The sequence below is a fragment of the Pelophylax lessonae genome, assembly GCF_965119305.1.
Source record: "Pelophylax lessonae genome assembly, chromosome: 2".
Taxonomy (NCBI): domain Eukaryota; kingdom Metazoa; phylum Chordata; class Amphibia; order Anura; family Ranidae; genus Pelophylax; species Pelophylax lessonae.
The window spans coordinates 716,114,154-716,131,295 of NC_138769.1; the positions used below are offsets into that span (position 1 = coordinate 716,114,154).

The 17,142-nt window shown below is 44.8% G+C and overlaps 1 protein-coding gene across 1 annotated transcript in view; it reads left to right on the forward strand.

Annotated features, from left to right (window-relative positions):
* Positions 1 to 368: 368 nt before the first annotated feature.
* Positions 369 to 17,142, forward strand: part of USP35 (ubiquitin specific peptidase 35) — a gene marked incomplete at its 5' end in the record, with an annotated part of 66,672 nt that continues 49,898 nt past the window's right edge. The window contains 4 exons of the mRNA XM_082247322.1: positions 369 to 1,050; positions 3,290 to 3,425; positions 7,512 to 7,641; positions 12,940 to 13,041. Coding sequence (XP_082103448.1) covers positions 369 to 1,050; positions 3,290 to 3,425; positions 7,512 to 7,641; positions 12,940 to 13,041 — 1,050 coding nt within the window. The remainder of the gene's footprint in view (positions 1,051 to 3,289; positions 3,426 to 7,511; positions 7,642 to 12,939; positions 13,042 to 17,142) is intronic.

The following is a 17,142-nucleotide window of genomic DNA, read 5'->3' on the forward strand; positions in this document are numbered from 1 at the left end:
AGTAGTACATCCTATTGGGGATCATTTTGCAATGTAGGCAAAGCTGTTCAAATGCAACCTATTACGTTTGTAGGCATGCCTTTGAGCTGGGTTGCATTTGAATGTAACAGTCAATAATCGACACTAACACCTGTACACAAGCCCTTAGACCTCCTTGTAATATACTATTTTGATAAAAAATTTCTTCTGATAGAGGATCTGAAATAATCAGTGGAAATCCCCCAATTGGCAAGTATCCCCTGTGCAGTCTTTTATGTTCCTTGAAATCATATATGTTCACTGTAAAGTTAAATTTCTCAAATTGTCTTCCAGCTTCCCTGCTGATAATCTACAAACAAGCATAGATTGTTGCGCCTGGACAAGAAACCATGGACAAGATTTTGGAAGCCGTCATGCAGTCTACTTACCCCATGTATGTCAAGCAAAGCTTGGCTCGAAGAGTGATTGAGGCCTCCAAGCAGCCCATTGACAGTGAGCAATGCTGGTCAATGCTGGAACTTTCTACCAAGCTCTTCTTTTTGGGTGAGTCCCGTTTTGCAAGGGAAACTGCCAGAGAAGTTCTGGAGGTCTATGGAAGGTACCATCCAGAGGAATTTGAAGAATTTTTCAATGTCAGGTTCATCTTGAACCTCCTGCAAGAAGGGTATGGATCTCTTGGAAAGAGGCATGCCTTCATATTGGACTACATCCATCTCGGGCTTCAGTTTGTTTTAGACAAACCCTCCACGGAGGATATTTTCAGACTGCTGAGGGTTGAAGTGCTCCGTATTGTCTGCGAAAGGCCAAGCCTTAAAATTTGTGTGAGGATCAGCAAACTCCTAACTTCCTACTCACAGTGCATGCCAATGGGACATCACCAGGTCTTGTTCTGCCAGCAGCTAATCCGATGCTTAGGTCAGTTTCATTGCCATTCTGAAGACGAGGAGGGAGTTATACAGTTCCTGGACCAGGTTAACAGAGTTAGTGGGCTACTGCAGAACATCTGGAGGCTAGAGACATCTTTGATCCTGCCATCCTTAAAGGAATTATTTTCTGTCATCTCATCAACAGGTATGAAATACTATATAAGCCATAAATACTGTACATATACAGTGCCTTACGAAAGTATTCGGCCCCCTTGAACTTTTCGACCTTTTGCCACATTTCAGGCTTCAAACATAAAGAAATGAAACTGTAATTTTTTGTGAAGAATCAACAACAAGTGGGACACAATCATGAAGTGGAACGAAATTTATTGGATATTTCAAACTTTGTTAACAAATAAAAAACAGAAAAATTGGGCGTGCAAAATTATTCAGCCCCTTTACTTTCAGTGCAGCAAACTCTCTCCAGAAGTTCAGTGAGGATCTCTGAATGATCCAATGTTGACCTAAATGACTAATGATGATAAATAGAATCCACCTGTGTGTAATCAAGTCTCCGTATAAATGCACCTGCACTGTGATAGTCTCAGAGGTCCGTTTAAAGCGCAGAGAGCATCATGAAGAACAAGGAACACACCAGGCAGGTCCGAGATACTGTTGTGGAGAAATTTAAAGCCGGATTTGGATACAAAAAGATTTCCCAAGCTTTAAACATCCCAAGGAGCACTGTGCAAGCGATAATATTGAAATGGAAGGAGTATCAGACCACTGCAAATCTACAAAGACCTGGCCGTCCCTCTAAACTTTCAGCTCATACAAGGAGAAGACTGATCAGAGATGCAGCCAAGAGTCCCATGATCACTCTGGATGAACTGCAGAGATCTACAGATGAGGTGGGAGACTCTGTCCATAGGACAACAATCAGTCGTATACTGCACAAATCTGGCCTTTATGGAAGAGTGGCAAGAAGAAAGCCATTTCTTAAAGATATCCATAAAAAGTGTAGTTTAAAGTTTGCCACAAGCCACCTGGGAGACACACCAAACATGTGGAAGAAGGTGCTCTGGTCAGATGAAACCAAAATCAAACTTTTTGGCAACAATGCAAAACGTTATGTTTGGCGAAAAAGCAACACAGCTCATCATCCTGAACACACCATCCCCACTGTCAAACATGGTGGTGGCAGCATCATGGTTTGGGCCTGCTTTTCTTCAGCAGGGACAGGGAAGATGGTTAAAATTGATGGGAAGATGAATGGAGCCAAATACAGGACCATTCTGGAAGAAAACCTGATGGAGTCTGCAAAAGACCTGAGACTGGGACGGAGATTTGTCTTCCAACAAGACAATGACCCAAAACATAAAGCAAAATCTACAATGGAATGGTTCACAAATAAACATATCCAGGTGTTAGAATGGCCAAGTCAAAGTCCAGACCTGAATCCAATCAAGAATCTGTGGAAAGAACTGAAAACTGCTGTTCACAAACGCTCTCCATCCAACCTCACTGAGCTCGAGCTGTTTTGCAAGGAGGAATGGGCAAAAATTTCAGTCTCTCGATGTGCAAAACTGATAGAGACATACACCAAGCGACTTACAGCTGTAATCGCAGCAAAAGGTGGCGCTACAAAGTATTAAGTTAAGGGGGCTGAATAATTTTGCACGCCCAATTTTTCAGTTTTTTATTTGTTAACAAAGTTTGAAATATCCAATAAATTTTGTTACACTTCATGATTGTGTCCCATTTGTTGTTGATTCTTCACAAAAAATTACAGTTTTATTTCTTTATGTTTGAAGCCTGAAATTTGGCAAAAGGTCGCAAAGTTCAAGGGGGCCGAATACTTTCGCAAGGCACTGTAGCCATGGGTACAGATTGTTTTGATTTTGCTGAACCTCAAGCTTTGAAACATTAGGTCATTAACCCAGAACTAGTATGAAGATAAGTACTTCAGCCTTTACTCTTACTTTCCTGATCTTTAATGTTCCCTCTGTTCCATGTATGTGACCTAAAAGGTATTGAAGCTAGAAGGTCATACCATATTCACAAGTTGCTCAGCAATGGTAGCCTCCATATTTCTTTTGGGAATCATTCCCTTTAAGCAGTAATTGTTGTAGAATATCAGATGGTGGCCATTCATGACTTCATCAGGGAAGGGGATAGCAATGCCTGTTCTCCTGTGTCTGGTATTATCATTCAGTAGCCAGACTGTTAAACCTAGTGCAAATTTAGGTAATCTTGACATTCCACTAGCAACATAAACTAAGCTAAAAATCTTCGGCACCAGATTTATTTTTTAGATCTCTTGGCTCATTGGGCTCTGAGTTGTTCCAAACTCTGCAATGAACATTGGAACTTGATGTTCAGACTCTGACCTGCAAAGTTAATAGGAGGTGCACAATTTAAGGATCTATTGATGTGCTTCACAGATGAGTTGGAGACTCCCTCGAATTCCTTGGCGAGTGTGGTCCAGTACATTCCACTGGAGCTCATGGAAGGTGTTGTCCGGAATCTGGCCAATGCTGACAGCATCACAGATGCACAGATGATGACTGCCATCAACAGGTATGTGTATCTGGAACAGTGATGAAAAGCACCTACATTGCTACATGCCATGGTAAAAAAAAAATCAGGGTGTTACATTAAGAACAAGATTTTCCAGCTACCATCATTAGGTTTCCCTTGACCAATAAATAATATCAGTTTACCACCAGCCAAAGGTAAAGTTGGAAACCCATAGATTGGACTGCTGTTGCCACCAGGAACCTAACTATGTGTGATGAGGTACCATTGCAAAACATTAAGGGCATAGACAGATTAAGGTAGAATGGGTCCCTGGGGAAGGTGGCAACTTTGTCCCCCCCATTCCTTTCATCAGCATTTATAAGGATTGCAATAGGTACAGAGGAACTGCCCCATTTGCTTTGTCTGAACTGTATGTGCATGGCTCAGACACCAACAGTCAATGAGTATATCCTCCCATGTAAAATGACCGGCAGATGTACAGCTTTATGTTCACAAAAACGTAATGTCACTTCGGCACTCACTCAGTCCTACATCCAATGGTCTACATGTGGTGCTCCAACAATGCTGCCCTCTTCAAGCAGGGAAACTCCGGAGATAACCGTAAAAAGACACAGGGGGGGGGGTGGGAGGGGTGCAAATGCCTAGTGCATTACCACCACCAAATTTTATTCAGTATCGAAGCCAAAAAACATACTCACAAACATGAGAAGGTACAAGCGTAACAATACACCTCTCAAGCTTAGGGCGATACCAACATAGCGGCAGTTGGAAATCTTACGTGTTTCGGGGGCACAAGCACCCTTCCTCAGAGCTGACCCAATGAGATTTAGTTCCACAATTTATATATTCACATATTCCAAAGAACCTCCCCTTCAGTGATATGCTAATGTGGGGCTCAGCCACTGAAGAGGAGGTTCTTTGGAATATGTGAAGATATAAATTGTGGAACTGCATCAGGTTGGGGCAGCTCTGAGGAAGGGGGCTTGTCCCCCGAAACGCATCAGCTTTCCAACTGCAGCCCCAAGCTGGAATGGTTTATTGTTACACTTGTACCTTCTCATGTTTGTGAGCATGTATTTTGGCTTCTATATTGAATACAATTTGGTGGTGGTAATGCCCTACATGTTTTTGTGACCCAGGTGTCTTTTTACAGGTGTACAGCTTTGGCCAATCGTGGTCTCCCTTGGTTTACTGCAGGAACAATCACTGGGCCATAGGCTCCTGCCTAGGTCACCTTGTGGATGATCTGGTAGAAACCACTAGCATTCTCATGCTCCAGTATGGGTATACTAAAATTATTAGATGCCTCTTCCCATTCCCATCCTTTCCCGGTTGTCAGTCTATATTTTGGAACCACTCTGCGAGGCATTCAGAACTATCACATTGGGTAGCCGGATTAGGAGAAAAGAGGAAGTCTACATCTTCCTCACTGTGAAAACTCGAGGAAGCTCAGAAGTAGTGACAACGCTGAAGACCCAGGATTGACTAGCATAGCATTGCCACTCTCACTCAATACGGGAAAGCTGGGAACTGGTAGGGTCACCAGGTATTTACTATCTAATGCAGGGTTTCTCAACCAGGGTTCCGTGGAACTCTAGGCTTCCTCCTGAGGTTGCTAGGGGTTCCTTGAACAATTGGCAATTTCTGCATCTCAGAGAGAGGAACTCATAACGTTAAGAAAGATAAGAAGACCTTAGAATGTGTTCTATGTAGAAACCTTCAGGCACCCCGTGCTCCTTCCACCTTCCTGTTCTCCATAAAACTACAAACCCTCCTAATTAAAATAATTGGTGCCTATCATTCTGTACAACCCAAGACAATATACTGGGGACCTTACAGCCAAGTAGGTGGGCTTAGGACATTCATAACGTAGCTAAGGGTTTCTCAACTAGGGTTCCTCCAGAGGTTGCTAGGGGTTCCTTGAGCAATGGGCAATTTCTGCCTCTCAGATAAGTTCCCAATGACACCATTGTTCCTTTTATCTATCTGTAAGGGGGTAATTCTTCCCAATGATGACAAGAGTAAGGAGCATTCTTCCCACTCACTGTCACACTAATGTGTCATGAGTTGTAGATTTTTATTTTTTAGCAGGGGTTCCCTGAGACCAGAAATTTATTTCAAGTGTTCCTCTGTGTTGAAAACGTTGAGAAAGGCTGATCTAATGATTAATTAGAAAAAAAAATTGGATTTACTGACACTTTAAATAATAATTTTGGGTGGAATCTCCAACAAAACACAAAATTGTCCTTGTATGCCGTATGAGAAAAGGTAGTATTATTTCATTGTGTATGAGATTTGGGCTGCACAATTCTCCTAAGATATTGATTGTTGGGGGGAGCCACTGGAGACCTATTATTACTGACCTTGAATGCGCCTTTCCTGTGTGGGCGATGTGGTGGAGGAAGAGTACCGAACAGTAAATGGCAGTTGTTACATGGGATTTAGCAACCAGGCCGTTGATGTAAGTTATCCCTGATAAGTACAGTATACATACACTTTTATTAGTAGTATCATTGTTATTGTTATTTTTGTTTTGTTTTTCTGATTTGATCTTTTTCCTGTTAAGTTTTTTTAAGTCAATTTTAATTTTCAATTTAAATTCCTTTTCTGCCGTCTGCAAACCACACCCATGCTTTTTTTTCCCCTTAGCATGGACTGTCTGAAAGTAGAAGTCTAATTATAATTGAAGCCCTTTCCTTCAATCCAAAATATTGATGTGAAAAGTTTTTTTATCTTATTTTTTTAATGCTGACCATAATAAATAAAATATAAAAAAAAAACTATACATTACCTTTAGAAGGTTACTTCCCCCGCTAGATGACCAGGATATGGACAATCAAGTATTTTCAAATAGTAAATTTATTATTCGTAAATTAACAAGCCCTAACTGATCTCTGTACAGTAGCTGCAGGCACTGTGGAGCAATTCCTCCTTAAAGTCCCTCAAGTCCTTCTATCTGGAAGTCAGCTAACCTTGCTACCCCCTCCTAGTCGCAACTGAGCAGCTCTGCCCCCCCCCCCTCACCGGCAGTGACTCATCAGCTCAGCTTTCTTTGCTCCTCTCTCCCAGAAAGTATGTGGCAGCTCAGTTCCTCTTCCCAGATATCCTGATCTGAGATAAGAGGGCTGAAAAACTGCTGAATCACTGTTGAATAGGGAGGCGGCGGGGGGGGGGGGGGGGGTGTATAGATAAGCTGCTAAGTCACTACTGATAGGGAAGTCAAGGAGAGCCAAGCTGCTGATTTACTGCTGGGAGGATGAGCTAAGCTGCTGAGTTGCTGCTGAGAGGGGGAAGCAGGAGGAGCTGATCTGCTGAGTTACTGCTCTGAGGTGGGGGAAGGAGGTGCTAAGCTCCTGCTGGAAAGGGGGGAAGTAGGAAGAGCTAAGTGGCTAAGTCACTACTGGGAGGGTAAGCAGGGAGATTAGCGCTGCGGAGTCAGTGCTGGCAGAGGGAGCAGAACTGTTGAGTTAATGCTGGGAAGGTAAGCAAGGAGAGCAGGGCTGTGGAGTCACTGCTGGCAGAGGGAGCAGAACTGTTGAGTTAATGCTGGGAAGGTAAGCAAGGAGAGCAGGGCTGTGGAGTCACTGCTGGCAGGGGAGCAGGAAGCACTAAGCTTGTGAGTCACTGCTGGGGTGGGGTGCAGCTGGAGCTGACCTGTTGGGTCACTGCTGGGGGGGGGAGCTGAATTGTTTCGGGGGGGGGGAGCTGAGTTGTTGAGTCACTGCTGGAGAAACAGAGCTGTTGAGTCACTGCTGGGGAAAGAGGGAGCTAAGCTGATAAACCACTGCTGGGGTGTAGCAAGAGAAGTTGAGTTGTTGAGTCACTGCTTGGGGGGAGCTAAGCTGATGAGTCCCTACTGATGGGGGGAGCAGGTAAAATCTGAATAACAATGTAACTGCTGGGAAGGGGAGCAGGGAGAGATGAGCTGCGGAGTTACTGATATGAATATGAGTAGGAGATGCTGAGTCGCAGCTGGAGGAGGGGAGCAGGGGGTTCCGAGCTGTTTTGAAAATGACTTGAGCACTTCTGCATTGAACCTTGAGGAATAATTGTTCCACAGCGCCTAGAGCTATATAAGCCAATCAAAGATCATCTTTAGTTGACCTCTCTCTTCTCTGTTTACAGGATGATTGACTGGGTGTCCTGGCCATTAGGAAAAAACATTGACAAGTGGATTATTGCCCTTTTAAAGGGACTGGCAGCCGTGAAGAAGTTTAGTATACTTACGGAGGTCTCTCTCGCCAAAATACAAAAGGTCAGTTTGGCTGTCGCTACACTTTACCCCTTTCAGTGTCAGAGCCATTTTCTTTCATGTTGCACACAAATACTAAAATGTACATTTTTTTACTTAAAACCACATTTTTTACTTAAAAGAATGCCAGTATTCTGTTGGCTTTGCTTGCAGTAGCTTGGCATTGCATGCCATTGCTGAGCTTGTCCTCTACTAGGACCCCCAGGTCCTTTTCAATCTTAGATTCCCTCAAGGGCTCTCCCCCTAGTGAGTAACTTGCTTTCGTATTTCTGGCACCCAAATACATTACCTTACATTTTTCAACATTAAACCTTATTTGCCATTTAGATGCCCACCCAGTGCCGGCGCTACCAGTAAGGCAACCTAGACAGTAGAGACCCTATAGAACAAGGATGTGCAAGCTGCGGGCCTTCACCTGTTGCAGAACTACAAGTCCCATGAGGCATAGCATGGGATTATAGGGAAGCATAACATGGGACAGCCCCAATCATGACACCCAGAGGCAGAGGCATGATGGGACTTGTAGTTTTGCAACAGCTGGAGGGCCACAGTTTGCATAGCTCTGCCGTGTTTTTCCATATGAAAATTCTCAGTACATTATGATCAATATCATAAAAAATAATTCAAAATTTATTTTGCTTTTAACATTTAATTTTGAAGAGAATGGGCTTTCCCAAACAAAAACAAAACATACTGTACATTGTAATAAAATGACTTGTTTGAGAAAAAATTCCTATCCTGCTCCTTTAAATTCTTTCTGCACTGCAGTTGAAAAATGAACACTGATTTGGCCCCCCACTGACCATTACAAAAATGTAACAAATGGTATTAAAATGAAAACTATTAAACACATACAGTTCTATTAGTATAGGGCAGTGATGGGGAACCTTGGCACTCCAGATGTTTTGGAACTACATTTCCCATGATACTCATGCACTCTGCAGTGTAGTGGAGCATAATGGGAAATGTAGTTCCATAACATCTGGGGTGCCAAGGTTCCCCATCACTGGTATATGGCAATCTTTAGACCTACCTAGGGGGTATGGGGGACCACCCACTGTCAGAATGCATCAACAGTGCCTGCAATTGCAGGTGCTGTTTAGGTGACAGTTATCCATCTGGCCCCTTTAACAAAAGTCAATTGAAAAAAAATGTACTTTTATTGAACCAACGGGGCCACCCAGGGCCGAAATCTTTGCTGATTCAGTGCCGGTTCATACTGGTGCGATGTGGGAACCCTGCAAATCCACTGCTGGTTCCCGCGTCGCACCCGACTCGCAGGCAGTTCACACTGCCATATGCGAACTGCTGGGAGTGTCAATACAAAGTTAACGACACCCCCAGATCAGTTCGAATATCGCAGTGCGAACTGTCAATTCGGACAGGAATCGGATCGCATAGGAGAGTACCCATGCGATCTGATTCTGGTGCGGACAAAAAAAGGGTCCTGCACGACTTTTGTCTGAATGCGATGCAAATTCAGCCATGCAATCTGTATGGCTGAATTTGCATCGCACAGACATCGCATGTGCAGAGCAGTGCGGTGCGAATCACATGCAATGAAACTGGTGAAATTCAGCCATGTACTGCCTCCATGTTCCGCCACAGGGCATTTTAAGGATACAGAGAACAACATTCTGTTCTAATAACATATTTTTGCAAAGGCATTCCAGCATAGAAAACCTGGATGACCTGAACAAAATAATGGGGTGGGCACAGGGCTGGTGAAAGGATTTTCTCCGCCCTAGGCAAAATAAAATGCTCTTCCACCCACTATCCCAAGTTGCTGAAGGGGTTAAAACCAGTGGTGGCTGGTGCTCCATCGGTGGGGGGGGGGGGGGAACCTGGCCATGGACCCCCCCCCCCCGTCACTCCAGAGTCCAGTCCACACCATATCCCCCACCAGGCGCCAGTTCACTTACATTGTTCCTCTGGACAGTGACAGCTTCCCCCTCAGTCTCCTCCATGTCCCCTCTTGGTGGCCGTCTCCTCCCTCCTCCTTCGCCAATAGGATACCTTCTCCTTTGGCCAATTGGGAAACAGGTCTCAGGCCCCGCTTCCTGATTGGCTGGGAGGAGAATCAGCGTGGCAATAGCAAGTATTCATTCGCTATTGTCAGACAACTGGGTGGGATCAGGGCGCAGTGCTCTGTGACCCGAGCCCGCCCTTTTTTGAAAAGCCTATTAGAGCCTCTGGCTCCAATCACGTGCTTCAAAAAAAAAAAAAAAAAACCCTCATTGGAATTCATGCATCCAGCGCCCTGCATGTAGATTAGGGGGCCAGACGCATGGATGGGGGGGGGGGGGGGCGGCGCCCCTGCACCCCTAATGGACGGGCCGGCCGCCACTAGTTAAAACCCCTTCAGTGACTTACGGTAAGTCAATTACCTTGGGTCAGGCTCCTCCACGCACCCTGCTAAGTTGTGCCATAGGTGGCAGCCTAGGTCGCCTTACTGGTAGGGCCGACCCTGGGTGGGCATCTACATGGCAAATGAGGTTTAATGTTGGAAAATGTAAAGTAATGTATCTGGGTGCCAGAAATACGAACGCAAGTTACTCACTAGGGGGAGAGCCCTTGGGGGAATCTAAGATGGAAAAGGACCTGGGGGTCCTAGTAGATGACAAGCTCAGCAATGGCATGCAATGCCAAGCTGCTGCAAGCAAAGCCAACCGAATACTGGCATGTATAAAAAAGGGGATTCACTCCAGAAATAAAACAATAATTCTCACACTCTACAAGACTCTGGTCCGGCCACATCTGGAGTATGCCATCCAGATCTCGGCGCCGGTCCTCAGGAAGGATGTGCTAGAACTGGAGAGAGTCCAGAGAAGGGCAACAAAGCTAATAAAGGGAATGGAGGACATCAGCTATGAGGAAAGACTGCAAGCACTGAACTTATTCTCCCTGGAGAAGAGACGATTGAGAAGGGTATATGGTATCAATGTACAAATACTGTACTGGTGACCCTAGCATAGGGAACAAACTATTCAGCGAAAGGGAATTTAAATGGACTCGCGGCCATTCGCTAAAATTAGAAGAGAAGCGGTTTAACCTTAAACTGCGTAAAGGGTTCTTTACCGTCAGAGCGGTAAGAATGTGGAATTGTCTTCCACAAGCAGTGGTATCAGCACTCTCAGCATCCTCATTTGTCCCTCATTTTGAGCTAATCTATATAGTTGCATGCAGGGTTTTTTCAGCAGGAATGCGGGGGAACGCACCTCCAACACTGAATGTATGTAATGGCAAGGGGTGCTGAGGTGTACTAGAGGGTCTACTGATGTTGGCTGCTGGGGGATCTATTGTTCCTAGAGGGGATCTATTTTTGCATGGTAGAGATCTATTATTGTTGCTGGTGGGGGGATCCTTTATTGCTGGGGGGGGCTTATGTTGCTGGTGGGGTCAGCTGTTCCTGGGGGGATCTACTGTTGAGGGAGGGGTCTATTATTTCTTACTGTTGGGGGATCTATTATTGCTGGAGGACATCTATTTTTGCTTGGTAGTCTGTTTTTGCTGGAGAGGTCTGTTGTTGCTGGTGGGGGAACTATTTTTGTTGGTTGGGCTTATGTTGCTGGGTGATCAATTGTTGCTGGAAGGGATCTACTGTTGAGGGAGTGGCCTACTGTTGCTGGCTGCTGGAGAGTCTATTGAAGCTGGGCTGATGCTGGGAAATCTATTGTTGCTGCCGGTGTCTATTGCTGTTGGCTGCAGGGGATATAATTCCACACAACTTACTTATCACCACAAAATGATACTTGATTCTGTATTCTCTAAAAGGGGCCGTACTGGGAGGTGGGTAGTGGGTGGAACCAAGGAATGTTGCTCCAAGGTGAGTAGGGGGCAGAGGCAAGAAGTGACTCAGAAGGGGGGAGTTCCTGCACCTATTCTCTGAGGAAAAAAAAGCCCTGGTTGTATGTAAAATGCACTATTTATCCATGAAAAAGTGTTTCATAGTGCTAAACCCTTCATCCAATTTCTAAATTGCTGCATTTGTAAATGTAAAAAGCCAATATAAAAGATTAGTAGTGTAAAAGTAAAAGCACTTGTGGGTTTAACTGATCATTTTTTTGTATAATTCTTCTTTAAGGGGTGTGGCAGGGGTGTGTCCTATGCCATTATACTTGTGCTCATAGGTGTTCCTCGTTCCCATCTCAGAAAGTTAGAATGTATGCAATGTCATGGATGAGATATGGCCATGTGTCCATGTAACAGAACCGCGACCCACAATGTGCTTGTGGGCTTCCAGTAGAATACGGCTTCCTTCAGTCTTGAACATAGATATCAGATATTACAGCCGCCCCCATACAAAACTAGCCGAGAATAGCTTCTATAAGATCTGGAACATTTATTGAACAAACTCACACCGAATATATACCCCACTAGGTCACTGAATATATACCCCACCAGGTCAGGTGCCTGATTACATTATCATATGCAGATTAAATTATGTACAGAAATATAATTAACATATCTAAGGAACAACCAACACAAACAGTATTCTACTTTCCCAACTAATAGATGACAGTGATTTAATTAACTTGAGCTAATTAACTAGCAGACTTGCTGTCATCGAGCTCATGAAGTACAATACACATTATTTTAAGTGTAAACACATCCCCACAGTAGACAATAGGTGAGTTAATCAGCACAATCAACAATGTGTGGAAGACAGGTGGTTGAGCTGATGACATTAGCATCTGCCATGAGTCTGACTATGCGGAGCAGTCCACTATTCGCAATAGCCAGCTAGGCCTTTAACATGGATCCTAGGCCTAGAGTCCCAGAGTCTGTGTGTCTTGGGGAAATGTGGACTTGAATCCAAAGTAACATTACTCCAAGGGTCCCCCCAGTATACACCCCACAAAGAGCAGTGTTCCCTCATAAGCCAGGGCCCATAGTCGGTAGGCAAGAGGCTAGCCTGCAGTCCCCTCCTAAAGCCCCTGTCCTGAGTGAGTTTGTCAGAGTCCATTTGTGGTGAGCGATGTTACCAGGATTAATCCCCACCCCTTTGTTTCATGCAGTTGCGGGGCATGAAGCTAATTGGGCCGTTTACCTGCTATCACTTGACAGTTTCTTAGCTTAACCCATCCCTAAACATTAATAAAATACATACATATTTTTCTTTATCAACGCTCACTTACAAAGGGTAACCTACCTAATAGGGCCAAGAGGTCCAGGACACTAATTAACCAATGAGAACCCTAACAGTATGGAAGTCGATTCTTGTAAGCCCTCCCCCAAGGAACACTAGAAAACTCACTGTTTTCCAAACCTAACATGTATGTTGTACGGGTCTGTTTCCAGGTGTTCTCCAAGCTGCTGTACCCTGTAGTCCGAGAGGGAGCTCTCTCTGTCCTTCGATATATGTTACTTAGCTATCAACACTCCCCTGAAGCATTCCATCTGGTAAGAACGTAGAGCACAACCACACTCAGACTGGGAGAGGGAGGGACAGGGATGCTGCAAACTAATGTGCCGATAGGAACCTGCTGATAAGAGGTGAGAGCAGACAGGTGACCTTATTATTCTCCTGCGGCTCCTTCACTGACCAATCAGCAGGCCAGAGATCCAAAGAGGACATGACATCTACACTCCATAAAGCTCAATGAAGCTTTCAGCCTGAATCAGCTACATATATCCAACAAGACAAAATGTGTTCAAAGTCTTACAGTTTTTCTTTAGAAATCAGCCACAGTGTGAGCAGTAAAGACTGTCTCCTGCCAGCATGCTACAGAAAAGGACCCTTGCTCTCTGTCTGGAAGCAGAGGTCTGACATGCACCCCCTCCCCTTGCTGAGTCATACCCATAGCTCAGGAATCAGCAAAGCTCCTTATACCCACTGAATAGGGTGCTCTAATTCTGACTCAGCAGGGGGCATGTCAGACCACTGCAGAGAGACCACTGCTTCCACACAGAGGGGTTCCTTTTCTGCAGCATGCTGGCAGGGGACAGGTTATACTACCCAGGCTGTGACTGCTTTCTAAAGAAAATGAACTCTAAAATGTTGAACACCTTTTGTTTTGATGCACCTGGAATGCGTTTAGCTGATATAAAATACATTTTAATTGGGCTTCAACTGTAACCAAGAAAACTGGTACTTGGTAGCAGAGCTGTGTATATCTCAGCACTGGATGGACAGAAATATAAATCCTTTGGCTGGAAAAAAATAAAATAACAAAAAAACTTCCCATATACGTATTTTAGCTGCGTAATTAGCTGCTTGGCTGAAGTTCAAATTTGACTAAAAATTGATGGAAAACTCAGACACATAGGGGTCTTTTTATTTAAAAAAAAAATGCATAGCCATTCATCCAGCAAATCTGAATTTACATTTGTTCTGTGTAAAATGAATGTTTTTTTGTGTTGTTCTATTTTCTAAACAATGGTCATTTATTAGATGGCGCTGAGGAACAAACGTCTTCGTAAAAATGTACCGTTCAAGAGAATGCTAGAGGGAATAAATGTAAGCAATGGTTATCTGGAATTGTTACATTGTATTTCTTGTCACAAAGACATATTTATTTCCTATGCTCTTCAGCTGCATTAAAGTGATTGTAAATAGAGATGTATAGAACTGTTCGCCGGCGGACAGTTCCCGGCGAACTTAGCATGTTCGCGTTCGCCGATGCGGGCGAACATATGCGATGTTTGGTCCGCCCCCCATAATACATCATTGAGGCAAACTTTGACCCTGAACTTTACAGTCAGCAGGCACATTTCCAGCCAATCAGCATACCTCCCTCCCACACCCTCCCACCTCCTATAAATAAGCAAGGGCAGCATCCATCTTAGACTCATTCTGAAGCAGTGTGTGTAGTGAGAGTAGGGAGAGCTGCTGCTGCTGTTAAGCTAGGGACAGTTAGTCAGTGTTCCTGGTCTTGCAGTGTTCTTGGTCCACTACTGCTGTAAGGACAGCATCCTGACAGCACCCCAAAAAGCCCTTCTAAGGGCTGGTATTTGTGTAATTTTTTATATATATATATATATATATATATATATATATCTAGCGTCCCCAAAAGCCCTTTTAAGGGCTGGTAATTGAGTTTTTTCTTCTTATATATATATATATATATATATATATATATATATATATATATCTATATCTATCTAGTGTCCCCAAAAGCCCTTTTAAGGGCTGGTAATTGAGGATTTTTTTTATTTATATATATACATATATATATATATATATCTAGTGTCCCCAAAAGCCCTTTTAAGGGCTGGTAAGGTAATAGAGTTTTTTCTTTATATATATATATATATATATATATATATATCTATTGTACACTGCAGTTGCCTGCCCGCTGTGTGTGAGAGGCCACAGACCTACCACAGACTGTACTGTGTGCACACCACACTCATTTCGGGTGGCACAGGCACAGTACCTTGCATTTTAAAAAATATTTTTTTTTTCCTCTGTCATAATTGCAGTGAGTGCTGTGTCAGGTCCACAGAGTGCACTGTACCCACTGCAGTGCACTGCCCACCACTGATATATATACGGTGGCACAGCATCTTGTTGCAAATTGAAAAAAAAAATATTTTTTATTATTGCAGTTGCCTGGGCCGCCAGTGACTGTCAGGTCCACAGAGTGTACTGTGCCCACTGCAGTGCCACTGTGTGCCCACCCACCACTGATATATAAGGTGGCACAGCAGCTTGCAAAGTAAAAAAATATATATATATTTTTTAATTGCAGTTGCCTGGGTGCCAGTGACTGCTGTCAGGTCCACAGAGAGTGTACTGTGCCACTGCCCACCCACCACTGATATATAAGGTGGCACAGCAGCTTGCAAAGTAAAAAAAAATATATATATATTTTTTAATTGCAGTTGCCTGGGTGCCAGTGACTGTCAGGTCCACAGAGTGTACTGTACCCACTGCCCAACACTCCTATAGGGTGGCACAGCAGCTTGCACTCATAGTACAACAGTAACAACACATTAAAAAAAAAAATGACAGGCAGAGGCAGGCCACCCCGCAAGGGCCGTCGTGGTCGTGGTGCTGTGATTTCCTTAGGCCCTAGAATAATGCCCAGTGTTCAGAGGCCACCACAGACCCTGAACTCAAAAAATTCTGAGGCCATAGTTGACTGGCTTACACAGGACACCCAATCATCTACAGCTTCCGCTCGGAACCTTAATGCACCATCCTCCTCCAGCTCAGCTTCGGGCACCTCTCAATTTACCACTCGCCAGCCCACCGGCACCACCACCAACACTAGCACCACAGCCGCTTCACTTGATCCGTCAGAGGAGTTATTTTCACATCAGTTGGAAGAAATAAGTGATGCGCAACTATTAGTGCCAGAGGATGTAGATAACGGGGATATGTCTCAGTCAGGCAGCATTATACACATGGACGTACATTGTGATGATGATGATGTTGTACCTGCTGCTGCTGCCTTTGCTGAGTTGTCAAGTGAAGCGGCTGATGATGACGATGTGTCTGTGGATGTCACCTGGGTGCCTGCTCGAAGAGCAGAAGAAGAGGGGGAAAGTTCAGATGGGGAGGCAGAGAGGAGGAGGAGACGAGTTGGAAGCAGGGGGAGGAGGTCATCGCAAGAAGCTAGTGGCGCAGTCAGACAGCATGTAGATTCGGCACCCGGGGTCAGCCAGACAGCACGCCAATCAACGCAAGCTGTTGCCACCACCAGAATGCCGTCCTTGCAAAGCTCAGCAGTGTGGCATTTTTTTTGTGTGTCTGCCTCTGATATCAGCGATGCCATTTGTAACCTGTGCCAAAAGAAACTGAGTCGTGGGAAGTCCAACACCCACCTAGGTACAACTGCTTTGCGAAGGCACATGATCTCACATCACAAACGCCTATGGGATCAACACATGAGTAAAAGCAGCACACAAACTGAAAGCCACCATCCTCCTCCTGGTCCAGCATCTTCAGCCACGTCAACCACTGCTGTCCTCCATGCCCCCTATCAACAACCCGCCCCTCCGCCTCTCACCTTCAGCAGTTCCTGCTCACCTGCCCACAGTCAGGTGTCTGTCAAGGAAATGTTAGAGCGTAAGAAGCCAATCTCACAGAGTCACCCCCTTGCCCGGCGTCTGACAGCTGGCTTGTCGGAACTCTTAGCCCGCCAGCTTTTACCATACAAGCTGGTGGAGTCTGAGGCCTTCAAAAAATTTGTCGCTATTGGGACACCGCAGTGGAAGGTACCCGGCCGAAATTATTTTTCACAAAAGGCAATCCCCAACCTGTACTCTATTGTGGAAAATGAAATCATGTCACGTCTGGCACACAGTGTTGGGGCAAGGGTCCATCTGACCACTGATAGCTGGTCTGCAAAGCACGGTCAGGGCAGGTATATAACTTACACTGCGCATTGGGTAAACCTGCTGGCGGCTGCCAAGCATGGAATGCGTGGCTCTGCTGCAGAGGAGTTGGTGACACCGCCACGACTTGCAGGCAGGCCTGCTGCCACCTCCTCTACTCCTCCTACTCCATCCTCTTTGCTAACCTCCTCGGCTGAGTCCTCTTCTGCTGTTGCGTCT